The sequence below is a fragment of the Curcuma longa genome, chromosome 11 (genome assembly GCF_044706935.1).
Source record: "Curcuma longa cultivar G26 ecotype Majalengka, Jawa Barat chromosome 11, ITB_CL_G26_1.1, whole genome shotgun sequence".
In the NCBI taxonomy this organism is placed as follows: domain Eukaryota; kingdom Viridiplantae; phylum Streptophyta; class Magnoliopsida; order Zingiberales; family Zingiberaceae; genus Curcuma; species Curcuma longa.
In genome coordinates this window covers 4,576,248-4,602,198 of record NC_133871.1, presented here as the reverse complement: position 1 = coordinate 4,602,198, position 25,951 = coordinate 4,576,248, and the positions used below count along the sequence as shown (strand labels likewise).

The 25,951-nt window shown below is 39.5% G+C and overlaps 3 protein-coding genes and 1 pseudogene across 4 annotated transcripts in view; 3 read left to right on the top strand and 1 right to left on the bottom strand.

Annotated features, from left to right (window-relative positions):
- LOC141836993 (WRKY transcription factor WRKY51-like) overlaps window positions 1–3,819 on the bottom strand; it is an 11,208-nt gene extending 7,389 nt beyond the window's left edge. The window contains exons 1-3 of the mRNA XM_074724485.1: window positions 3,043–3,819; window positions 2,819–2,944; window positions 2,546–2,730 (exon numbers count right to left, since the gene is read on the bottom strand). Of these exons, the coding sequence (XP_074580586.1) occupies window positions 2,546–2,730; window positions 2,819–2,944; window positions 3,043–3,713 (982 nt within the window). The 5' untranslated portion in view covers window positions 3,714–3,819. The remainder of the gene's footprint in view (window positions 1–2,545; window positions 2,731–2,818; window positions 2,945–3,042) is intronic.
- Window positions 3,820–5,917: 2,098 nt separating this feature from the next.
- Window positions 5,918–14,992, top strand: LOC141838779 (villin-3-like). Of its 2 annotated transcripts, XM_074726357.1 has the most exons (23): window positions 5,918–6,062; window positions 7,213–7,314; window positions 7,588–7,687; window positions 7,865–7,933; window positions 8,031–8,273; window positions 8,365–8,542; window positions 8,613–8,745; window positions 8,822–8,984; window positions 9,189–9,336; window positions 9,438–9,538; window positions 9,638–9,793; window positions 11,356–11,424; window positions 11,499–11,567; window positions 11,817–11,954; window positions 12,036–12,164; window positions 12,473–12,620; window positions 12,750–12,760; window positions 12,851–12,991; window positions 13,064–13,189; window positions 13,278–13,337; window positions 13,788–14,121; window positions 14,212–14,414; window positions 14,487–14,992. In XM_074726357.1, exons 2-23 carry the CDS (start codon window positions 7,259–7,261, stop codon window positions 14,598–14,600), a joined length of 2,889 nt encoding a protein of 962 aa, XP_074582458.1. In that variant the 5' UTR covers window positions 5,918–6,062; window positions 7,213–7,258; the 3' UTR covers window positions 14,601–14,992. The 2 variants fall into 2 exon arrangements, with proteins under 2 accessions (XP_074582458.1, XP_074582457.1); XM_074726356.1 differs by lacking the exon at window positions 12,750–12,760 and having other exon boundaries at window positions 5,918–6,064; window positions 12,473–12,634.
- A 1,039-nt stretch (window positions 14,993–16,031) lies between these two features.
- On the top strand, window positions 16,032–19,732 carry LOC141842431 (uncharacterized; annotated as a pseudogene).
- A 928-nt stretch (window positions 19,733–20,660) lies between these two features.
- On the top strand, window positions 20,661–24,519 carry LOC141840332 (transcription initiation factor IIF subunit beta-like). The gene is made up of 7 exons (XM_074728284.1): window positions 20,661–20,900; window positions 21,067–21,175; window positions 21,355–21,479; window positions 21,584–21,658; window positions 21,761–21,910; window positions 21,985–22,109; window positions 22,508–24,519. Exons 1-6 carry the CDS (start codon window positions 20,706–20,708, stop codon window positions 22,099–22,101), a joined length of 771 nt encoding a protein of 256 aa, XP_074584385.1. The 5' UTR covers window positions 20,661–20,705; the 3' UTR covers window positions 22,102–22,109; window positions 22,508–24,519.
- Window positions 24,520–25,951: the final 1,432 nt, after the last annotated feature.

The window sequence follows — 25,951 nt, the reverse complement described above, 5'->3', positions numbered from 1 at the left end:
AAACTTACATTGTTCTTGGGAGGAGGCGATGACGTTATTATCCGATAGTGGGATACGATGGAGGGCGAGACAGCTGTGGTTATTATATATATGTGTTAATTCTTCTCGTGTTCTTCTATTCTTCTCCGTCTCTCTTCTCTCCAATATGTCTCTTTCTAAATTGTTTTGAAATATGTGAATCTAGAGTAGATCGTTCTCATCCTCAGTTTAATCCTCCGTTTTAGGGTCAGCAGGGCGGGGTCAGCAGGCGACGACTATGCTTCAAGGTAAATAGATGGGGGTCAGCAGGCGGCGATTACGCTTCAGGATCAGTTGGCGACCGAACCTTGGTTAAATCGATCGCTAAAAATAGCGACTGAACCTACAAATAGCGATCGAAGATTGAGCGGTCGCTATATGTAGCAACCGAACACCGATCGATCGCTTAATGTAGCGACCGACCGATCTTCAGTTGCTATTTTTAGAGATTGAATCTTGATTTGATCGTTATTTTAGAGACCGAACCTTCCCGAACCATATAGATCTTGTCCAATTCAAAATTAACGATAAAATATAAATTTCGTCGCTGAAATAGCGATCGAATATAAGTTCCATTGCTAAATTAAGCGATTAAATAAATTTCATCGCTAAATTAGCGATCGAATATAAATTTTATTGTTAAAATTGTGATCAATTTGTAATTGGTAGCTAAATTAATGATTGATTATAATCGATCTCTATTTAGTGACGAAATTATAATATCGATCGCTAAATAATGACCATCGGTCTCAATGGCATTGGTGCATGCACTAGGGCGGGAACCTCTAGCCTATCACTCGAATCTGATATCTAATTGGAGTGATCTCTTGGATTGGAGTGATCTCTTCTTGCTCATGACCGTGTATTCCGCTTGGTCCTTCAATAGCTTAATAACAAAAATAATAATAATAATTTATTTTTTTTTGATCACGACAGAGGAAGGTATTGTTCGACTTCGTCGAGATTCGAACTTTTATCCTATTCTACAAATCTATTTTATCGTAACCAACTCAGTTATACTTTGAGGGCACATTAATTTTAGCTCATAAATTATATTGAAATTGTCAAATGGGCAGTAGATTGTTGAGCAATAATGTGCAAAATGCTATTAATATAAATTTAAAATACTTTAGAAAAATAATGTGCTAAAACGTGCTCACATATTGCTTTATTGTATCAAAAGTCAAAAAGTTTGACTTCTGAGAAAAGGAAGGAACACCAGAAGCCTTTTTTTTTTTTTGTCTTTTTTTAAACAAATTCAAAGTTGGAGAATACCTTTCAAGCCTGGCAATCTTAAAGTTGACTTTCCGATCTTTTCTTTTATCTTTTAGATTGCTTGCCTTTAATTTATTTAAAACACAATCTTAATTAAGTGGAGGGTCTCAATGTATTAGGCTTGCACATGAAGCAAATTAATGGATTCCACCCAAGTGGATTAGGCAAAGGATTAATTTAAGATCCGTTTGATTTTCAAATTATCATGATTAATTTTGATTATATGGTTGTTAAATAATCACACAATTAAAATTATAAAGAATTAAATATAATTTAATATTATTTAATTCAACTTAAATGATATTATAATCTAATTTAATATTACTGTATTATCATTAACTTTTTATATTTAAATAAAACGAAATTGAGTCTAATTGGATAAAAAAATATAAAAAATTAATTATTTCTTCAAGAACTTTTATATAAAAAATCATTGACAATATTGAAAAGCTTAATTTTTTTTAAAAAAATTATATGATAATCTCTTAATTTATCCGTATTTTTTTATTTTAGAGCTTCAATTTAAATTTTAAAAATATAAAAGAAGTTTAATAAAAAAATTTATTTTTTATTATTTAATATCTAATGTAAAAGTGAAAAAAATTAGAAGATCATTGTAAGTTTTATTATTTAATTTGTTATTAATATTATTTTATGTTTTTTTAAATTTAAAATTTAAAATATGCATATATCATTAGGAGTATGAAATTGTAAAAATTAGTATATAAATCCATTATCTTATTTATGCAAAAATTGCGTGCGAGATCAGGAAAGAGATCACGAAAGACACAAGGAAGGTTCGTTCCATGGCGTGAAGGCATTGAAATGTATCATAATTAATATTTGGTAATTGATTCCTCCAATCAATGCTAATCCGAGTCGCGACAAATCCTTTTGACCGACTAAACCAGCCGTGGACGTCAACGGCGACCGATGAGGCAGGCGCGGGGACCACACCGGGACCCGCCACCATTGACCCGACTGAGGTCGACGACATGACGTCCCGCCCACCAACTCCACCGCCGCGATCGCCGCCGCCGTCGCCGTCAGCTTTGACCCACTCCGCGTTCGATCAAGTTGCCACCGCTCGAAACGGATCAAACGCGACGAATTTCTAGAGATTTTGTTTTCTTTTTTAATAGATTTGATGTTGGATCCATCCCACAAGCTGCCAAACTTTGACAGATCCCGATCGCTCTACATTAGGTTTTTTTTTTTTTTACAAAAAGAAAACATTAGTTCCCGAATTTACAAAAGGGTTGTACGACCGGCGACGAGCGGATGAGATGGCTGCGCGGGTCGGCGGCGGCAGGGGCGGCGGCGGCGTGGCGGTGCTCCCCTTCGTACGTCACGATCAGCATCGAGGGGTCCTCCGGAGCTCGCTCCACGTGCTTTCTCGCCGGGCACCCGCGTACGCTGCTGCACTTGTAGTAGCCCCTGCGACGGTGAGCGGACGGTCAGACCACGCGTTCAGCGGTAAAGATTGGACGGTAGAATTATGGGGTGTAGGGGGGAGCTTAGTTACCTGGGGTAAGGGGAGCCCTTGATCGGCTTCTGGCCGTACTTGCGCCACGAGTACTCGTCGGCCGGTATGTCGGCGTTGCGCGAGCTGATCGACGGCACGCGTATGATCTTCTTCACGCGGGGTTTCCTGCGGACGATGAGGGCGACGAAAGTTAGATTTAAAAAAACTTTTCTTGGAGAAGGAGGAGGATGAGGAAAGAGGGGGAATTGGGGATCTTTATTTACTTTTTCTTGGAGCAGTGGCAGCGGCCGCCGGCGTGCTTCCCCGATAGGGAAGTATGCGCGTGGCTGTGCCCTTCGCCGAGGCAGATTTTCTTGTGGGAGGAGGCGAGAGGCGGCCTCCCGGAGGAGAGGGCCGCGGTGGCGGGGGCTGGTACGGGTGCCGCCGCGAGGATGATCGGACCTATCTTGCCGTTAGAGACGCTGCCGTCGCCGGTGAGGGACGATAGAAAGGAGGAGTTGGCTGAGGAGGAGGTGGCGGAAGTGCTGAAGCTGAGGGTGAGCGCGGTGTCGGCGTGGTCCGCGGTGGATTTCGCGAAGTCCAAGGTTAGAGCCTTAGGCGCGACCATCGGGCGCTGCGGCGGCGCCGGCGCCGTCTGGGCCTCCGCCTTCGTCGGCTCCGGGGTCCCGCTGAAGCCCTCGTGAACGCCGACGGCTGGCGCAGCAGCGACGGGGCCGCGGCGGAACCGAGCGTGGCCGGTGCGATTAAGCACGGAGATCACCTTCTTGAGCTTGGAGACGGTGAGGTCGGGGATCTCGCGGCAGTCAGCGGAAGACCGCTGGAGGGAGAGCTGGAAGGCGAGGTTCTCCAAGCTACGCAACCCGGCGCCGGCCGCCTCCTTCACCGCCCTCACGTCGTCCATCTCCCCTCGGCCCTGCAGATCGACGGCCATCATCCTTCCAAAAGCTCAATCGGACGGTCGAGGTTAGATCCAAGAGACCTTCCTCACGACCAAGTCAATCAAGAAGAGAAGACGATCAAAAACCGAGTGGGCAACGAAGCGAGCGGCTTATGATATATCGACTGACCGCATTAATTTCAAAACCCCCCTCAGAGTTTCCAATTTTACGGATTTTTTTTTTCTAATTAAGAATAAAGTAAACAATATGCGTTATCTTTCAAAGTCAACTTTGAAAAAAAGAAAAATACTTTTTAAAAAGTATGTTTATTGCTCCACTCGATGCTGCAATTTATATATATATTCCCACCCACAAGTTGACCGAACTCTGAGTACTTTTTTTCTACAGGATCCGCTGCAACACGATAAGGTAGTATAGATCCACCGTCCGATCTCCGAACACACGAATCGTAAAGCAAAACCGCCTCGTCCAGTGCGGTTTCCGGGACACGAGTTGACCGTGTCAGCCAATAGGATTTTGAAACGTAAGGAAAGGGTTGCGTGCTAGCGGGCGGAGATCGAGGGATCAGATCCAAACCGCAATGTCAAGGAACACACAATCAAAAAAGTCGCCGAAGTCGCGTGTTGACCTCGCCAAGAAGTCGTAGCGGGGAAGGCAACGCGAATCTCACGCCAAGATTCGCGCCGGGAAAAAAACACGGTCCGTTGGATCGTCGCCGCCTCCACTGCGCCTTCCCGAGCGTTGACCGCCCGACACGAGGCCGTCGTGCGGGAAACGCGAAACTTGAATATTCTGGCTTTTTTCTTATGTGTAATGAATTAAAGAAATTGGAATCAGATCTATTAAAGATTCGTGATCGATGAACAAAATAGGTAGGTCAACTCCTGTTGGTTGGTCAACCGATCACTCGATGCACGTCCGTTGAAATTGGACTGGCACTCGGTCAAGTGGGTGAAAAAGCTGAAAGCTTGAAGTATCGTGTGCTCGAAGTTTAATGATATTGACTTGCCAATTAATTTACGATTTTTTCTTTTCCCATTAATTTTGTATGTATTTTTCTTATTTAATTGTGTCATATGCCATCAAGCTGTATTTACTACAATTTCAATTGAAAATAATATATAAAATTAAAATTTCTAACTCCCTTCCCTTTGAAGTAAATCTAAAAATATTTTTTTATTCATTTAAACTTTATCTCCATCCAAAATTATCAAATATGGGTGAAATTAAATTCATAAATAGGAATTGTTATCGGGGAAAACACAAAAATATAATATGAAATTTGTTAATTAAATATTTTGACTGTTTTACTATGATTTAAATTAGTTACTTGGCTGTTAATCAAATAAATGGATCTTACCTAGCCAGACTATTTGATCTAGATTTGTTCAAGTTATGCTTTTAAAAAATTAATAAAAATATTAACATGCTAATATTTGATAACATTATTAAACGATAATAAGAAATTACAACTGTCATATTTATGCAATTAGTAGCACTTTTAATTAATATTTATATTTTATTAATAAGTTGGGTCGAATCCTGGACACATCGTGTCGTGCCGGCTCGGACACGGCATGGATAGACGGGGCAGGGACACGGGAGACTCGGTGGCCTGGACCGAAACACAGACATGTGGACCGTCTGGTGGACCCACATTTTTTCCCCAATACCGAGAAAGCACGTCAGCATTGGACATCGTTTCCTGTCGGGCAAGCGATAGGATCCCAGAATTCAGATTCCAGAGAATCTACCTGGCGAACAATGAGGCCGACGTGAAAAAATTATATATATATATTTTAAAAAAAATCAAAATATTAATAATTGCCTTACTAAGTAACAATGCCGATCTCGAAGCCACGGTACTTCCAAGTTCCACCACAAGAATACCCAGGCCACTCATTGGTTGCATGGCGCGGGGCCGTGAAGTGGCGGCGTCTTCAACTTGTGAGGTGTCCGACGCCGTAGGGTGACCACTTTCGGCGGGTGGCGGGGATGAGGGGCCCCACCAGACGTCCCTGTGAGTAGGTGGCGTCTTTTTTGTCACCCCCCGGTGGACGGTGATCGTCGCCTCCTCGCTCTTCTCTTCTCTTCGCGTCTAAAAAGCGCCTCCGAAGAGGAGGAGGAGGAGGTTATAGATGCAATAATTAGATTAAATTTAATTCATGGTTACAGAGCGGCACTGGGCCCCACTTCGCTTTCAAACTCCACTAGTGATAATCTCGCAGGCCACCATCGTTCGTTCGCCTTCCTTTCGACGACCCACCGACCGACCTTTCTCGTCTCGCTTCGTCGCCGCGATCGATCGATCGATTTCACTCCGTCGTCTTCCTGCGTCCCTCTGCCTGAATTCGAACCAGCCGCAGCGGGATTCGAGCTACATCGTGTGTGATTCCTAATTCAATTCGATTTTTCTGTCGCCATTTGCTGTGTTTTTTTTCTCCTTTCCGTTTTAGGGGGAAAAATGGTGGGTATTGAGATTCGCGGCAGTTGCCTTGGTAGTCGTTGAGTTGACTTCCCCGCCACGGGGGCCGATCTAGATTTGCTTGTGGAAATCTTTGGGTTGTCTTGGGAATGGGGATGGACAAGCCGAGGAGCTATGTTAAGGCAAGAAACTGGATCAGTGCTTGTCTTGTGCTGGCTTGAGTGATCAGGGTGTGGTTTGCCGGATTACTGTTGTGAAGAACTTAGTTTGTATTTTTCTTCAAAACCACAACTTCACGAACATTTTTTTACGTGAATTGGAATTATAATCTGGAGATTGTAGTTGATCGTTCCGAAATCGGCCATCGGGAAGTTCAGTGGATCGGAAAGATCTATGGATATGATATTAGATCACTTAGGTTTTTTATAGTACAGATCGGCATCGATTCTACGTGTATATCTGATAGAGTTAAATAAGTTGTTGATCCAAAAGTTTTGCCCATCTTTCTCCATCAGATCTCGTGCTTTTGTGATTCTTCGTTTTGGTTATGGCTTTCCTATTATTATTTGGGACTACATAGTCTGTGGTTTAGCGGAGTGACCTTATTGTAAATTCTTATCTGGACCATAAGTTATTACTCAAGCAGCTTTCTCTGTGATTGCACCCTGATCACAGTAAACAAGTTATGCAAAGAAATCTACTTTCAGTAGTGGACTTGGTGAAGCATTATGGTATTGAAAATAAATTATCCTCATAAGCAACCTTTGATGCCATGACCTTTGCTGAGGTTCAAGATATTCCTATACCATAAGCTTCAATTACATCCTTATAAGTGGTTGCCTCATGCAAATTCTCATAGTAACATACTAGTGCTCATCATGATTAGGCAATTGCTGCTTACTTTTGTGTTAACCATCAGTTTAGTGAAACATCCATAGGCGTTCAAGGCAACTATTACAATCAACAAGTGATGCCCAAAATCTGACGTAATTTTGATATAAAAAAATATTCGAGCATTGCACATTTTGTGCAGAAAAGTTGATATTTTGTTTGTCCATTCAGATATAAAATAAATTATTGCTCAATTACATGTGCATGTAATTTTGCAGAATTTGCTTCTTGTAGCTGAAAACATTGAAACTTAGTCCTTCAAGGATGGCAGTGTCATTGAAAGATGTGGATCCAGCTTTCCAAGGAGCCGGGCAAAAGGCGTATCCATGTCATGTGACTTTTATGGTCTTATTTATTTTGAAATAATTGAATCTATACAGTTTACCTTTGATATAAATAAATAATTTGTAACATGGGGGAAAATCTATGCAAAACATAGCTGTCTATCTACATATGTTGCCTCTCATTGTTTTGGTGTTTGCAAATACATTGTTGTGTTTAAAAGGAGGCCCAACACACAAGATTTCTAAGTCCTACCAACAAGGGAGTCAACATATGCATATCTTGGTCAAGTATTTCTTAACAACCCACAGTGGACTAGAGATATGGAGGATAGAAAATTTTTGCCCAGTCCTTGTGGAAAGCTCCTCTCATGGAAAGTTTTTCACTGGAGATTCATATGTGATTTTGAAGGTACCTAATTATACTTCTTTGTGGATGATGGCTTCTTTACTGTTAATACTTAGCATATTTCTACAGGAAAGTTAGTTGCATAGGCCTACATTTTTTATCCTTGAATAGTTGATGGCTTTTTCTTTCTATATGTTGCATGCGCATGGTCATTCACAAAACTACTTATTATCTGGCCAGACAACTGCACTTAAAAATGGTTCTCTTCAGCATGATATTCACTATTGGCTTGGTAAAGACACTAGTCAGGTCAGTTGGAAGTCACTGTAGCCATATTCTTCAGTTCTTTGTTTGAACAGATTGGCAACAATTGTTCAAAAAATTCATCTATTATTTTTACAAATAGGATGAAGCTGGGACTGCTGCAATCAAAACAATTGAGCTTGATGCAGCTCTTGGAGGACGTGCTGTTCAATATCGTGAAGTACAAGGTCATGAGACAGAGAAATTCCTTTCTTATTTTAGACCATGTATAATACCACAGCAAGGAGGAATTTCGTCTGGGTTTAAGCATACAGAGATCAATGCACAGGAGCATGTGACACGCTTATTTGTTTGCAGTGGAAAGCATGTTGTTAATGTCAAGGAGGCAAGTTGATCTTCTAGATCTATGTACTAGTTATTACATTTTATTTTGGTTTTGTTGTTTTATTTTGTTCTGCTTTTGCTATTGTAACCAGGTGCCTTTTGCTCGGTCGTCTCTCAATCATGATGACATATTCATCCTGGATACTACATCCAAGATATTCCAGTTTAATGGATCAAATTCTTCAATTCAAGAAAGGGCTAAGTCTCTTGAAGTTGTGCAATACCTCAAAGATACTTACCATGAAGGGAAGTGTGAGGTGGCAGCTGTTGGTAAGATGGTTCTGTTTATATGTTGATGTGCTGGCAATAGAAAATTTGCTCACTAATTCTTTCTGAGCAGAGGATGGGAAGATGATGGCTGATGCTGATGCTGGAGAATTTTGGGGTTATTTTGGAGGTTTTGCTCCCCTACCCAGGAAGGTAGCTTCTGAAGGTGACAGGAAGGCATACTCGTCTTATATGAAGTTGTTATGGTAAATTGACATGAGAATAATCCTACAGTTTATGAGTTGTTACTGATTCCTGATGTGGAAATCTTGTGCTTTCCAGTGTTGACAAAGGACAAACTTCGCCTGTTGAAGCTGAATCATTGACAAGGAAATTGTTAGACACTTATAAGTGTTACTTGTTAGATTGTGGCACTGAAATATATTTGTGGATGGGCCGAAGTACATCCCTTGCACAAAGGAAAGCTGCTAGTTCTGCAGCTGAAGTGAGATTTGCTTCTCCAACTTTTAATTCTCCAAAACATTATTCAATTATGATTTTTTTTTATTCACACACAAAAAGATTATTAACTAAAGGGAGGAGAAGTCAGAGGAACAACAAGGGGACCCTTGGTCCCATAATATAATCTTTTCTTGAAGCCAGAAACCTATTAATGATATTCTACATTTAACATGATTATGTTACACAGGAATTACTACTTGAACCTCCCAGGCCACATGCACGTGTGATTCGGATCATTGAGGGATTTGAGACAGTGACATTTCGATCAAAGTTTGACCAATGGCCACAGAAAAATGATGCAGTTGTATCTGAGGAGAGTCGGGGTAAAGTTGCAGGTCAGTACAAACAGATCTATTTCATTGGATTTCTGCCCTCATTATTTGCTCTTGTTTGAGAGTAAGCACTTCAATGAAGGGGTTATTACTTCTGTTGGCAGCATTTCTTAAGCGACAAGGACTAAATGTGAAGGGCCTTAACAAAGATTCTCCTGTCCAAGATGAACCGCAACCATACATCGATTGCACTGGCAATTTACAAGTGCTGTTGACTTTTTAACCCAAAAAGATTCTGTCTGTTCTCTGCAGGTCATATTCCTCACTATATATGCTAAATTATTCATTTTGCTATGATGTACAGGTTTGGCGCATAAATGGTAAGGACAAGAATCTTCTTTCATCGTCGGATCAGTGTAAATTCTACAGTGGGGATTGCTATATCTTCCAATATGCATATCCTGGTGAAATCAAAGATGAAAATCTTATTGGTACTTGGTTAGGAAAAAAGAGCAATGAGGTAATCTTTAATTTTGAAATTTTGAGCTTGCTTAGCAATCACTAGGCTCATTTATTTTTGTTGGGTTCGGCGCTCTAATTATCAATTGGTTTTAGAGGTCTAAATGACAAATATATTCAATTATTTAAATGCTTGATGTGAGCCAAGATAAATGCAGATGACTTTACTCTTCACTTATTTTATTTTTTTAAAATAACATTATTGCAATTAGATAGTCAATTTAATTAAAAGTTTATTATACTATACTTTAGTATGCCAATGCTATGCACGCTTTAACATTTAGTAAAGTGTCCCAAGATGAATATATATGTGCTTTTACTCTAAAATTTTCTACTTTTAATAAAATTATTTTAATGAGATATTTGAATTAAAAATGGTTTTTAAATAATTTTTTTACTTCAATGTGTGTCGTGATGAATTCATACTGGTTAACTTCAATAATATTCTTCCATTATGAAACATTTCTTGAATTCACCTTAACACGTACAGAAGTGGGTCCTCTGTTGGTATGATCAACATGAGCAACATAGGAGAAATTACACGTGTCAACTAATATCAGTTTTTGATAATTTATAAGCATGGTATGTTTTGGTTGTTACTACCAGACACCAAATCTTAAACTACAATGCTGTTTATCTCCTTACTGAACAAGCCCTTTTGACTCTCATGCAAATACATATATGAATCAACTAAATGCCTATAGATGAACTCCATGGTCATCAATTTATCTTATGGTTTGCTCATGCCTGCTTCTCTCAACAGTTTCATTGAGAAGGTGTAGTGTTTTCCAGTAGGGTTTCGTTCATTTCAAATGTTCTTCCAACTTACTTTCCACTTGTTTATTAGAATAACATTACTAAGAAACTTTATATTCAACAAAAGTAAACATGATATGTAACATGTTCTCACATATGCATGCAATCTGCACAATGCAGCTTTTCCTCATATTTATGTTGAAGGTCAGAAGGGCAAATTAATTCTTGGCACAATCAAATTGAATATCCCTTTTGTTGACATGAGAAGTTTATTATTTGTTGGGAAAAAACTCGTAAGGATGCCCTTTTTTCAGAACCATCAACGGGGCACTCTCATTGGGTTTGTTTCATTATCTATTGGGCAAAAACACATAAGGATGCCCTTTCTTTCACAACCATCAAAAGGGCACTCTCATTGCCTTTTGTTTTTGTTTTACCCCCAAAATATCACCTACATCCCCCCTTTTTTTGAATCCTTTTCAACTGAATAACTATGTAGAAGGCTTGAATTAATCAAAGTTTTGCATATACATTGTTGGGTGTTTGCAGAGAGGCCAACACTGATATTTGATTCAGTTTGGAGTCAAAACTGGTAAAATTGAATGGCTTTTAGAAACTACTTAGAAAGGTCCATGTAATAATTTTGTCCTTACTTTTTTTTAGCAACTTATCAATTCATAGACAACTCTGCAACTTTTCAGTTCACAGACAACTTGTAACTAAGGTTATATTTGACAGTGATTTTAAATAACTGGAATTTATTAGTATACTTGGCAGCATAATGAACACTGTTGTGTCTGTTTACAGGAGGAGAGAACTTCAGCAATCTCACTTGCTAACAAAATGGTTGAAAATTTGAAGTCACAGGCTGTTCTGGTATATCTATGCATCAAACATGGTATACCATATGCATTTATTAATACTGACGATGTTCCACTCTTGTCCCTCAGGTTCGATTTTATGAAGGAAAGGAGCCTATACAATTCTTCTCTATTTTCCAGCGCTTACTAGTTTTCAAGGTTTGATTCTTCAAAGAACACCATTCATTTGGAGTAAATTGCTCTAGTGTTATCAATATAAATGCGGATTGGGATAGTCCAGTGCAGTCTTCTTTTCCGCATAACCTAGAGGATAGAACTGTATAGATTGGATGTTTTCTAATACCTTAAGCTTTTGGAAAACAACACTTAAAAGTTCCTTTCCATGTAGTAGTTCTACTTCGTGGTTAAGAAACTTGGCTTGATCTTTTCATGTTTCATCCTTGACAGGGTGGGGTTAGTTCAGGATACAAGAACTTTGTTGAGGAAAATAGCTTTGTCGATGATACATATTCAGAGGAAGGCGTCGCACTTTTCCGGATACAAGGATCTGGGCCAGAAAATATGCAAGCAATTCAAGTTGAACCAGTGAGTCTAGCATAAGCAATCTTGTTTTTTATAAACTTCAATATTAGCATGCTTTATTATCGTGTTTTTTTTCTTTATCAGGTGGCTTCATCTTTGAATTCGTCATATTGTTACATACTTCACAGTGGAAATACTGTTTTCACATGGTCCGGCAGCCTGACTACATCTGTGGATCAGGAGTTAGTTGAGAGACTGCTTGATCTAATTAAGGTGTGATGATATCTTTTTAAATGCCAAACATAGCCTTACAGTCCAGTTGACTTTTGTTCACTATACCTTTGAGATGGAAACCTTACCATTCACTCTCAAATCTTTAAATTTCACATATGAACACTTGAGATGAAGGAATTTAGAAGCATTTTATATTATCGACTCATTCCTTATATGCTTAAGTTTATTTTTTGCCCCCCATGCTTATTAGATTCTCAATTTTTATGGCATCTGGTTTCAGTGCTTGACCAAGAACATTTTTGGTATATTTTCTTTATATTCATTGACATACACCTCCAATTTTACAGCCAAACGTGCAACCCAAAACACAAAAAGAGGGAACGGAAATTGATCAATTTTGGAGTATACTTGGAGGAAAATCTGAATATCCTAGTCAGAAGATTGGAAAAGAACCAGAAAATGATCCTCACCTGTTCTCATGTTCATTCCTAAAAGGTAGGAAGTTAGAGGTACTTTCTATTTTTCCCACATGGTTGTGTTCTCTGTTGTTCAGCAGATGTTCTAAAGTTCAGTTTTTCTGTACCTGAAACCGACTTTTGCTCTATTTATATGGGGGAAACAAAGGTAACCTGAAGGTAGGTATTCTGAAGTAGTATCCTTCTTGAAAATGGATCTCGAGTAACATAGAGTGAAACTGCTATAATATGATTGCATTGTGGTTGCAGGTTACTGAGATTTTCAACTTCACCCAAGATGATTTGATGACTGAAGATATGTTCATTCTGGATTGTCATTCGGATATATATGTTTGGGTTGGTCAGCACCTGGACCCTAAAATCCGGCAGCAAGCTTTAAGCATTGCAGAGGTATGACATCTTTCATTTCTATTTTCTCCTTGCAGATACCCTGAGATTCTCATCAGGATCCTTTTTTAACAGACATTTATAGAAAAAGATTTTCTTATGGAAAATCTCTCACGAGAACTACCACTGTATATAATTGTGGAAGGATGTGAGCCACCATTTTTCACTCGCTTCTTCAACTGGGACTGTGCGAAATCAGCCGTAAGCTCTCCCATTCACATCTGGAGTTAAGTGTGGCTCGGTGCAGAGGTAGTACTAATGGAATATCTTCACTTTTGCTTCGTTGCAGATTCATGGTAATTCATTTCAAAGGAAGCTGGCAGTTGTAAAGAATGGGGCTACATCAGAGGTAAATTTCTTACCCTAGCTAATGGTTTCTCTGGCGGTCCAAAATCCTACCAAAAATACATTTTCCTTATGAATAGAATGATTTATAAGTTTATTTTGTTAATTATACAGTAGCTGTTTTTTTAAGTACAGAAATGTCATAGCGACAAACAGAGATGTAAAAAACATGTAGTATCACATAAAAACAAGACAAAAAGCCTTGTGGATCAAAGATAATTACACCTCTATGACTCTATCAATGATTATGTCAACTCCTACATCAAGAACCCATTCCACTTGAATCAGTAGACCATTTTAACTTCATCACATAATCTTGAAAACACTTTCAATTGATGGTCTTTTGGTTTTCCATAATGTTGAAATCCCTGTTGTATTACCTTGAAGTGAGAAAGATTGATATCATGTGATTGAATGACAAACTTACACTTTTGATATGTTTACTTGCTATCAGAAACCCAAGCGACGCACTTCAACATCCCATATAGGGAGGTCCACTGTTCCTGACAAATCTCAGCGCTCCTCAAGAAGCATGTCCTTCAGCCCAGAACGTGTACGTGTTAGAGGAAGATCTCCTGCTTTCAATGCACTTGCTGCCAACTTTGAGAATCCAAATTCTAGGAATCTTTCAACTCCTCCAGCCCAAAGAAAACCTTCTCCAAAACCAGTGTTACTCGATTCTTCAAAAGTGGCACCAAAATCAGCTGCAATTTCTAGCCTATCTGCTTCTTTTGAACGCCCAAAGGAAACGATGATACCAAAGTCGATGATCCCCAAATCATTGAAAGGTATTCATGAAGTATTTCTTTTGAGTATTTCATGGTCCAAGTATGCATTGTGCTTTTCCCAATTATACTTTTGACTTTCACATGCTAAAGTGAGCCCTGAGAACAACAAACCAAAACTGGAGGTGAATGCCAAGGGAAGCATCACCCTGTTGAGCAGCAAAATTGATACTCCCACAAAAGATGCAAAGGAAGGCGAAGCTGAAAATGAAGAAGGGATGCTCATTTTCCCCTACGAACGCCTGAAGACTACTTCTGCTGACCCTGCTAAAGATATCGATGTGACCAAGAGAGAGGTGAATTCTCTTTCATCAAGCTATTTAGTTTGGAAATCTGTTTGGATATAAAATATATGGTCCTGGTTGCAGACATACTTATCTTCCGCGGAGTTCAAAGAAAAGTTTGGCATGACAAAAGAAAGTTTCTACAACTTGGCCAAGTGGAAGCAAAACAGACTCAAAATAGCTCTTCAGCTCTTCTGAGGCCTACAAGCAGTAATCTCGTGGGACAAAGACTACTTTTATTTACAGTCTCACTTCAGATTCAGACCCATCCCTTCAATTGTCATCAAGTTGATGATCCTCTGGCGCAGAGGGGATCCCACTTCTTTGTGTTTATCGACTAGGTTTCCCCCAAATTCTATCTGTAGCTTATTCTTTTAAAGATCACAGCTTGATTGTGAGCTTTCTGTCTTTATTGCTTCGCCGAATTGTTTCCAAAGGCCAAAACATGTTTTCCAAATGGAAGATTGTTTTTTAGTATTGTACAATCAAATCAAGGAGGAAGGAATTTTGTAAAGCTGAGTGTAAAAGCATAATTACTTAGTTGTTGTAGGAATTTGCACCTACTAGTGAATTTATATTATTTGTGTGTGTTTGTGTGTGTGTGTTTTTTTTGTCTTTTGTGTTGTTGCCCATGGCTCCTCTCAATCATTCCTCGCCTGGAAGAAATCTGGTGGAAACATAGGTATGGATTTTTTCTCAATCAGACATATCTATTTCTTGATCATCACTGACACTGTCACAGGTGTCTGTTTGTGCGACAACAACTCATAACTCCCTTCCCACCAAGCTCTACAAAAGGTTTCTGGGCCACTCCATTGCCTCAACGACATGATACAGTTGATAGATAAGCTATCTATCCCCCTCCAGTCCAACTCGCCAGCATCATCCACTTGGCAAGCCGGACAAGCAAGTAGCGATGGCATGATGATGTCGACGCATTCTTTATCCACAAGCCATTAGCTTATTATTATTTTGCGTACATCACAAACAGAAGTGATCCATGTAAGTGGGGCTTCTCCTTACAAGGAACCATAGATAAGTGCTTTGTGGCCGCCCACAAGTTGATGAGATTATGTTGCGTCAACTGGACATTATTGGGTCATGTACATGTTTATTATTTTAAAGAAAAGGTTTATAAATAAATTCATCCTAACATTTGTGTATGGATTCTCAAATCTTTTTTAAAAAGAGTTCAATTTATTTATGTGTTTCATGGAGCACAAAGTGCTTTAAGAGGTGGAGAGTGGAGACCACATCTACAGAATCCATTTTATCCTTTATTTAAAAATTTTATTCTACTTTTAATTTTGATTCACAAAGATTTTTTTTCCTTTTCCTTTTCCAAATTTTCAATATATATATATTATTTTATTTTATTTTATTATTAGGAATGATATAGAAATTTCCATGTGAACCAGGGCGATGTTGACCGGTTCGTTTAATGAGCGTTATCCAACGACCAAAAGGCCCCCAGTCGCCGTCCGATGTGCTCTTTCGCGCGTCGCCACCCTGATCCAACGGCGGGAATCGTTTCTCGGGACCGGAACAGGGAAGGCGTTCGTTTCTTTGGCGCGAGGGTGCTTGTCGCGTCCGTGCCAATTCAATGGCGTCCGCTTTAGGTGTATTAAACCCTCGATTCCGCGCCGTCTCCCTCAGTTTTTTTTTATCTTCCGCGGAACGATTTCGCTGGATTCTCCTTCAATGTTCGGAGAAGCAAATCGAGGTACGTCTGCCTCTCCTTTTCCCCCGCCCTCTCTCCGCCTCTTTTTAGGCCTCGCGACAAAAAAAGGATCGAGTTCTGGCTTCAAAGTTTCGATCTTGATCCGTTTGAAAAGAGAAAGTTTTGATCTTGGTTGCGTATGGAGCGCCGTCTCGGCTTAAAGATGTGGTTTTGTTGTTTCTGGTTTATGTTCCGATGGATTGGCTCGTAGCCTTGGAGGATTTCAAGAGCTTTGATTCTTTTCTTCTTTGTTTCTTTTTTTTTTTCCTTTTGTTTGCTCCAAGAGTTTTGCTTTCGGCGAAAGTAATTGGCCGTCGGTTAATTGCTTTGAACGACAAAAAATTGCTTTTGGCTCGAGAGATTTCTTGTTGATTTTGTTGGTGCCTATGGTGATTCTCACACGTCTGTTTTGTGCTCGGTGGTTGTGTAAAACTGGATTAGGTAGAAGACGAAGATGTTTTATCACACCCGAGTAAAATAGCAAAAACAAGTATTTTCTTCTCCATGTTTTTAATGCAGAGACCTTTTTGGAACTCAGGCCTTCACGGGCCAGATTTATGATGTTCTCTCATTATTATTCCTTAGTTTGATGTTAGCAATGAAATCTACAATTTTGTGTAGTTCTACTTGCGAGTCATGCCTTTCGTTCATACTTAATGATGGTGTATGACTTTGTATGAACAAACTTGACCATGCTTTGATTTCCATTGAAGAAAACTGGGTAATATTACAACTGAGTAGTTTGTGTCCATTAGGAAGTGATTTTAGTTATATCTTGGTTTATTATCTTTGATATCAAACTTTGCAAGATGATTTCCAGTAGTTACACGATTTCATGTACTTTTTTGAGTTTCTTTTTGGGTGACACAAGAACAAATTAGAACTCTATATTTGTTAGTCAGGGTCCTGCCTTTCCTAGTATTTCTGGATTCGATGATCAGGAAATTGGTGATATGTTGAGAGCTGGTTAATTTGATTCGCAGATACTCGTTTACATTGATTCATCTTAAATGCAATTGCTTTGTTTATTTTCTACAACTTTTGGATTCTTAATTTCTAATGTGATGCTGAGAATTTTTAGCAACTGCCTCCATAATATGAATTTGTCCAATCACTACTTAATTTTATATGTGCATGCAGATCTCCATCAATGATATTGTTATATATTGCTCAGTTGTTAATTCTAAGACTTTGTTTTTAGCACTACCATGCAGCTATGCTATTTAATGTACTTATTTGAAACACAAATCATGTGTTTGTTTGCTAGGTTAACCCCTTAGACTTCTTGGTCGTTGCCTTCATTGTTTTCAGATGAAGAATTGCTGAAGAATTCAAATTTTCTTTTCAGCTTTTCTCAAGTAGGTGTTTATGCTTCGCTATGGAGGACTCTATGGGAAGAAGGACTGCCAGTGGGATCATAATTAGCAAAGGTGGATGCAGCATTACCTTTAGGGAACAGAAGTTCCATGACAGAAGCATCAGATACTGTAACCGGATAGGATGTTGTGCTAGTCGCTATTCCATTAAAGGCAGCCAGGTAGGGGAAGACAAAACTTCCTGTCGCTCAGGTTCATCTAAGTCACCATCTTCTATTGGTTTTAGAGAGCCAACATTGGAGAAAAGATATGATGAAGAAGATGTTGCAGAAAGTAGTAGTAGACAAGCTGATAGCAGTAGACTCAAGTGTCATAGCAGATATTTGGAAGCAAAGTATGCAGATTCGAGAAGAAGATTGGGGAAGAAAGAAAATTCAAGCTCTCTAAGCCCATTAGTTGAACCCACAAAGGTTCGTCACTTTGGAAAAACTGCATCTCGAGGAGTGCGATCCTGCAGTGTGAAATTGAGTTCTAGGGCATCTAAAGTAGTAGCTAGGCAGTCTGAGTATCAGCTTACGAGAAGATTCAAATTCATCTGGAAACAACCCCATGGCTCCTACGCAGATTGACCGAGACATGTCATCCAGGTCTAAGGACTATCGCTTGAATGGTCTTAGACAAGCAGGTGCATCTGATCTTTTCCTGTCAAATTTTAACTCTGCCGATTCTGCAACTGCACGAGTAGGAAAGGATTTGAGGAGATCCTTTAGAAATGGAAGCACATCTTCCAGAGGTAAAAGCATAATCTCATCCTCTAATCCAGCAAGTTATGTTTCTTCAAGTACAGTTACTTCAGATCTAAGTATGTGTCTTCCAGACAATTTAACATCTAATCAAAATCCAAGAAGATCAAGAAGTCAATCTACCAGTATGGGTGTAGTTTCAGTTCGAACAAGGCAGTCATCCTACCGGTAATCCTAGAACAAGGCCCTTAGAACAAGTAAATGAGCCAAACTTGCTACCAGATCCAGTAGGTGAATTAAGAACTGTTCCTCAAAGTGCATTAAGATCATCAAGAGATAGCATCTCTCTATTCAATGCTCTTGCAGAAGATAATGATAGTTATCCACTCTTAAGTATCGGAAGTGTTGCTGAGGTACTGATTACTTATTTTACTGTAATAGCTAAGTCATTCTAGCCTACATGTTCAAGCAAAGAATTACTTCTAATACACTTTTTTTTATCGAAATTCATCAAGCTTTCTTAGGTTTCATTTTGGTACCATGCAGGTGCTACTGGAACTTGAGAGGATTGAATATGAAGGACTGACATATGAGGTTGTCTGCATTCCGTGCCTTTGACACTTTATTTATTTTCCTTAAGTTTCAAACAATAGCTACTTTGAAAAGCCGAAAAGGAATGAGAAATCAATTTGTTCATTCTTAGGAGTTATGCAAATTAAAACACAACTAAGGCACAACTTGTTTCCCTTGCAGCAACTGTCATTTCTTGAGAATCATTTATTTTTAGATGGCCTGATCAATGACCAATACAGTGACATGAGGATGGATATCGATGACATGACATACGAGGTTTGTTTCGTCTCTTAGAAGTTCAATGTAATGAATGTCATAAACTACTGATAATTTTCAATGATCACTCAACTGCATTAAAAAAAAAAAGAAGGATCTATCTATTCCAGTCTCCTTTACTAATGCAATGATACACAGACGGGCTTGTCTTAGGAAACCTTTATTCCTTGAACAGGAATTGTTAGCACTAGGAGAGGAAATGGGTTCGGTGAGCACAGCCCTCTCGGAGGAAGCTTTATCAAAATGCTTGAAGAAAAGCAAATATGTTCCTACTTCTGCGATCGCTGGCTTCTCTCACTCTGCCAAAGGTGATCTCAAATGCAGCATATGCCAGGTATAACTTACCATTAAATGTTTTACTGGTATTGCATTAACAATGAGGTCCCTGTTTTGCTACTCTTTTTAAGTTTTGAATCATTCGACTTCTTCAGGAAGAATGGAGTACTGGAGATGAGATGGGCACGCTGGTTTGCGAGCATTTCTACCATGTCCAATGCATCAATCAGTGGCTTCGGTTAAAGAATTGGTGCCCTATCTGTAAAGCTTCTGTTTCTCCTACTCCTTGAACGTGATTCCTAGTAGTTTACTACCCCTATAGGAGGATATTTGATATTTCTATTATCGATTGGAAGCTTTCATCATGTTGTAGATAAACATTCTTTGAGACTTCATCAATCATAAACATACACAAATCTTTGTCGACGTGTTTTATATACAATTCTTTATCGGCCAAACCATCCTAGACAAATCAGAAAGCAAGCTCCTTTGATGGTTTTATTCGACATCAAGATCATGACTTCTTCTCCATCATGGTTGGTGAATGGAGAGCGTTGACTATGGCCATGGGGAGAAGTCAACTACATGCATAAGATTCACACTCTTCGTTCTTGTTCATCACTGCTTCATTTCACCACTCCATTCAATAATGCTTTTGATATTTAAACACAAACCGTCAGATCAGACTGTAAACGGCTACGATGCGTCAACACAGACCGGACCACACTTCCCCTCGGAGATAAACCAAACCAAACCGTGCCAACGACCAAGTCATTTAAATTTTATCTCTAGAATTTTATCATGAATATATGCAAATTATATCTCTATTTTGAGTTAAATCACGCATTGCATGGCAAATTTCTCGAATCTTCTCATAAATGGTTGTGAGGCCGTTAAATCTAACTTCCAATCGGATTATAAACCTATAGGTATACATAGGTGGAGTCATAACATGGAGAAGTATAAAGCAGAAATGCATTTCGGACTCTACCATGGAAGCTGAGTATGTGGCAGCCTCTGAGGCAGCCAAAGAAGTTGTATGGCTTAGAAGTATTCCCACTTTTTTTTTCAAAAAAGTATAAACGACTTCTTGATGGACTTAGAAGTGATTCCCATTTTTTTTTTTCAAAAAAGCATAAACGAATGCGTTAAGGCAATATTAATTGCGGTTAATACTTATTATTAATTTTCCTAATTAACTGATTTAAATATTTATTACATTTTTCGTGTTTAATTATAATTAAATAAACATAGTAACTTTTTTATGCTATAAATGTTAAGATACCGAATCGGACGCCTTCCCCTTCTTCCCTGCGATAAGATTTGAACAAGTCTCGGCACTTTAAGGTATAAACAGAGGCAAACGATCTCATTCTTTGATTCATCGGGTTCTCTGGCGATGGAGGATGATGGTGGGATCCCGCTGGATACGGCGCGAGCAGAGCGACCGGTGTGGCTGTTGAAGTGCCCGCCAGCGGCGTCGAGGGCCTTGCAGTCGGCCGCCTCCGGCTCCTCCACCTCCCCCAACCCCGTCGTCGCCAAGATCGTACACATGATCGATCTCCTCAACCTCGACGATCCCTCATCCGAACAGGTAAACGCATTTTCTCTTTATATATCTCTTCTTCCTGCTTCTTTTTCTCTTTCGTGCAATTGTTTAACTTGCTGCCTCGGATTAGGGTTCTTGGAATTAAGTTCTGGCCGTATATCTTTTTGAAATTATCAAAAGAATATGGTAGCATTATATTTTCAATTTACAGTTTACCTTGGAGATGCTTCAAAAGGATTCTGGTAATGCGCCGAGGAGTTATAAACTGAATGCGTCCGAAGATTTTGTTCCGATGTCTGTTTTTTCTGAGTCTAATCAAGGTAAGCATGTTTTTTCATTTCTTTTTAAAAATAAACTCATAATATTTATTCTTGTCGGACTAAAATTGGGCATATAAACACTGACTTCGAGTGCTCTAAACCCTTTTAGAATTAACTATGAGCCAAACTTTAGCAATTTTTTTGGTGAAGTCTGATCACAAAAGTAATTGATAATGTAGGAAAGCTCTCAGTGGAGGGGAAGGTAAAGTATAAATTTGACATGGAGCCTCAAAATCTCGGGGATTATAGAAAATTATGTCGCGAAAGAACGAACAAGTCTATGATTAAAACCAGAAAAGTCCAGGTTGATGTATTTTATTTCTTGTTTTGTCAACTTATTTTATTACTTCTTTGTTCTATGTCGAAAAGTTAAATCCTTATTATGTTTTTTTCCTTCCATAATTTTAGGTTATCGATAATGATCATGGAGGGCTTATGAGGCCGATGCCTGGCATGGTTGGCCTAGTTTCATCTGGTTCAAAGGTAGTTGTTTTTAAACAATTCATGTTCAATTGCCATTTGATTCGTTGCCGAATGACTTAGAAATAATTATTCATATTCAATTGTCATTTGATTTTTTGACAGGACAAGAAAAAAGTAGCCCCATCTAAAGCATCGGATGCAAAGAGGACACGCAGGGACAAAGGAGAAATGTTGAACATTCTCTTTAAACTGTTTGAAAGGCAACCAAATTGGGCGCTGAAGCAACTGGTCCAAGAAACTGACCAACCTGAGGTACTACTTCTACTTCAATAATGCTGATTTTTTACTGCTCAGTTTTTCTCAGTTGAGGATTTTATTTTGAACAGCAATTCCTGAAAGAGATATTAAACGAGATTTGCGTGTACAACAAGAGAGGACCCAATCAAGGAACCCACGAGCTCAAAGCGGAATACAAGAATTTTGGGGGAACCAACAATGAATGATATCGCAGGTAAGATGTTTTGTTCTTCATGTTTTTTTTCTTCTTTTGCTTTAAATGTTTTGTTCTTCATGTTTTATATCTATGCACTTGATGGATTCCCTCGTTTATAGATAGATAACAACACGTCAACCATCAAAATCCATATCCCTGCCGATTTAAAGAATGAGATCCACGCAACAATTTTGGGGAAGAAAAGAAATAGAAAAATAGGGGCAAAAAGAGGGCGATGAGAAAAAAAAAAACATAAAGAGTGATGAGTAACTCTTTATGTATCTATGACAAGTCCAAACTGTGTGTTTATTTTGAACATCTTTCATCTTCGATTTGATCAAAATTTTATTTTTTTCAAGTAAAGTGACAACCATAAGCATAAAGCTGACGAACTTTTGTTGTTTTAATTTGCGCAGTTCTCCACTGTCATCACAAAGGTGCACCTGCTACTGCTAGACTGCTTTTGCTCTATAAGAACATAACCACCAAGGCTCTTTCTGCAACTTTTTTTAGGTATTAGGTTCATGGGATTATAATTTTGCATTTTGATAGAAAAATTTAAGATTACTTCCATCGTACTATTCTTTATTATACTAAGAATTTTCAACTGATGTGGCATGCTAAAAATTTTCTTGTCTTTTGTTTTACTTACAAAAGTAGATAACTGCAATAATTTTCAATGGAAGTCCTAAACAGGTCAAGGCTCAGATTGCAAGCATGTTCTAGAAATTAAATGAAGCATCAAACATCATTGACATACTCATGACGAGAAACATAGTTTGGCATCTGATTCAGTTACAGATATTTCAGCAAAGGAATGTTATGGTGGCCGCATTGTTGAGATCATATTATCAAGCATGACTGAGTAAGAGGGTGGAGGAAACATAGTTTACTAATTGAATATACCACAAGATCACAGTTTTCTACCGGTCTATAATCACAGTGATAAAATTAACCAGGCTGATGGTGAAACTACACTAGTAAATGCTCTGAGTGGCTGAAAATGCAGAAAGAAGAAAAGTGTGGTAGGCAATTCTAAGAAGTTTCCACTAGCAATGATGGACCTGTTAAAAATTCACAGAAACTGTTAATTACATTCAATCATGTGAATGAAGCTGTCCAGCTTCATCGCCGGAGTTCCGGGCTGCTCCGTCAAGGCGAGGAACTCTACCTCGACATGCTGTGAGTACGGCGGCGGAGTTCGCCGGAAAGGGGCAAGGGGAGCCCAAGGTTTGAAGTCTTGGGGTGGCTGAACCCCAGCCAAAGAGAAGCTGCGGCGTGAGCTCGTAGCAACTCCCATCTGCTAGCTGAGGAGATGGGCAGTATATGCTGCTGGCTGCTGTCATGCCCGAAAGCTTGTTGACCACCATGGGGAGCCCTCTTTTGGCCTCGGTTCTAGCCCTTCCCCCTTGCTGGTGAGCTCCGGCCATCAAGGAGGAAGGAATGGAGGCGTGACCGTTTACCCAGCTCGCTGTTTTCTCACCGGTTGCTGCTGGCCCTCAACGCCGCTGGTGAAGCCGAGCGCTTGGATGATGAGTGTTTCTCCGGCAATATGAAACAGTGAACTCCAGTGAGTGAGATGAAATACTACTGCTGTCCTGCCCGTGCAGCAGTTCAGTGTCTACTTGCTGGAGGACCATCGGAGCTCCGATGGCTGTCGGAGCTGAGGAACAAGCTTGACAACGAGGTGAGCTGGGACGTATGCTTCAAACGGATCCGACCAACAATACCGAGCTGGAGCCTGCAAATTTGCCAGGGCTGTGAGCAGTGGCTTGGATCCGAAACCCACAAACCTGCTGAACCAAGGGCTGCTGTGGTGTGAGGCTACAACAGCTCCCATCTTCAGTCGGCATCGGAGATGTGCACCAGCCGGCCTACTGCCATGACCAGTTTGGAGCTTGGGAGGCGTTCGCTGCCCTTGCTTCCCATGATCTGATCACACTGACCAGTTCACAACCTTCGACACGCAAGCCCGCCGGAGTTTGGAGCTGGTCAGATGGATCAAGGACGACACGAGCACAAAATGCCCAGCCGACGATCGCCATCAACATTCTGTCCTCCCACTACCTGCTTCTTTTGGTGGAGCTGCACACCAGTGGCAATGGGTACTCCTCCAGCCTACATATTGCTGTGAGCTCACCTGCGGCGCGGGGGGAGGCCAAGGGAGCCGTCGCAGCCTGTAACCTGACACTCCATGGCGGGAGGATAAGCAGCTGGTGTTAAGGAACTGCCGACCACTGCTAGGCCTGGGTAGTGTAGCCATGACTAATTTGAGCTGCCTATTGGATGGCCGGACCACCACTGGTTTGACGGAGTTCTGATGCACGTACACGGAGCTAGGGTGAAGAAGGCCGGAGATGCGTGCAACATTGGAAGGTTTGATGTTGTTTCCGACAGACAAAGGGCCACATTATATTTGTATGTTTGATGTTGTTTGACAGTGATTTTGGATGAGGAGTTGGTACTTATGATTACTATGATAGTACGAACACATGTTTCAATAACCAAATATACAAATTTACCATTAACATAACAAAATAGTCCTTGCTATTTCTCCTTGAACAAATACAAATAAGATTCATTAACACGAGGTTTTAACACTAATAAAACTGGTTGCAAGGCCTATTCATCCCTCAAACTTTTCCTAAGGGATGTCATTGGCAGTTTTAATCAACACATTGACCTATTAAAGTATTAGCAATTGACCCATAATAATCCTAAGTAAACTAATATGATTTAGGGACCACTACTACTTGATGCCCAACACTCAACTCTGAAACCCTTACCATTCGACGCTCGAATAGGGAGGATGGGACTGATTGAGAACATGGTGAATATGGAGTGACACGATTAACAAAAAATGAGGAACATTAAATAACATGGGTAACAAGGTGAGTGACACCTTCTCAATCCACAAGGAGGTAGAATAAAAAGAGACTCACTCTTATGAGCGTAGGTATGCATACACAAACTCAATCACTTTTTTATTTCTCCTGTGATTTTTTCCTTATTGATTCTACAAACATTAGAATCTGACTTGAGCATCAGAGTAGAAACGTCAAAGTTCACCTTGGTCTTTATTTTAATCCTCTTTGACTATTACAGAGATTCCCCAAACTTGTGCATTTCTAAATCAGTGAAACTCACCTTTAAACACCTCCGACCCAACACGAGTTTCATCCTTGATCTCAAACCAGATCGAAATATCAAATAGGACAATTTTTTATGATATAGGTCTAAATATCTGTAATTTTCCATGATGTTTTTTAGAAGAGAGGATTTTGATCTCATGGCACATTTAAATCCCAAGAGAAAGGTCACTCCAACCTAAAATATCAAAGAGAATTACGTTTGATAACTTTCATTTCTGGAACGTGGAAGGTGAAGTTTATTCTCTCCTCTCAATACATTCTTTAACAAAATCATTATCTATCGTACTTAACGTTTAAGCTTTACAAGTATTCCTGAGATCGGAAAGGGTTAAAGTGGAGAAATAATTAAGTTCGTTATTTTTGTTTTAGTTTCAAAAGCTACCATGCAGCTATGCTATTTAATGTACTTATTTGAAACACAAAGCATAGCGTTTGCTTCCTTATTAACCCTTAAAAAAAAATCCCAGTTAACTTTATGGACTATTTCTGAGGGTAACTGATACGATTCCATAGAAATTTTCCATCGGCTATCAGAATAAATCGGAAAGTTAAACGTCCAACATCCTTTGATTGTGCTCCTCATTTGGAGAAAATTTCTTATAAATACGTTGTAACCTGGGTTTACAACCTGAATATCCTACCGTGATATCATGCGCCAGGGACTAATACTGAACGAGGAGAAGAGAGAGATACAATATTATTATTATT

What these genes read in the sequence shown, in the direction of transcription:
- LOC141838779 (XM_074726356.1), top strand. Translation starts at nt 7,259, where the DNA reads ATGGCAGTGTCATTGAAAGATGTGGATCCAGCTTTCCAAGGAGCCGGG. An exon ending in AAGCAATTCAAGTTGAACCA is followed by an intron (nt 11,955 to 12,035) that starts GTGAGTCTAGCA and finishes TTTCTTTATCAG; the next exon opens with GTGGCTTCATCTTTGAATTC. An exon ending in AGAATGGGGCTACATCAGAG is followed by an intron (nt 13,338 to 13,787) that starts GTAAATTTCTTA and finishes ACTTGCTATCAG; the next exon opens with AAACCCAAGCGACGCACTTC.
- LOC141840332 (XM_074728284.1), top strand. Translation starts at nt 20,706, where the DNA reads ATGGAGGATGATGGTGGGATCCCGCTGGATACGGCGCGAGCAGAGCGA. An exon ending in ACGATCCCTCATCCGAACAG is followed by an intron (nt 20,901 to 21,066) that starts GTAAACGCATTT and finishes TTCAATTTACAG; the next exon opens with TTTACCTTGGAGATGCTTCA. An exon ending in TAGTTTCATCTGGTTCAAAG is followed by an intron (nt 21,659 to 21,760) that starts GTAGTTGTTTTT and finishes ATTTTTTGACAG; the next exon opens with GACAAGAAAAAAGTAGCCCC.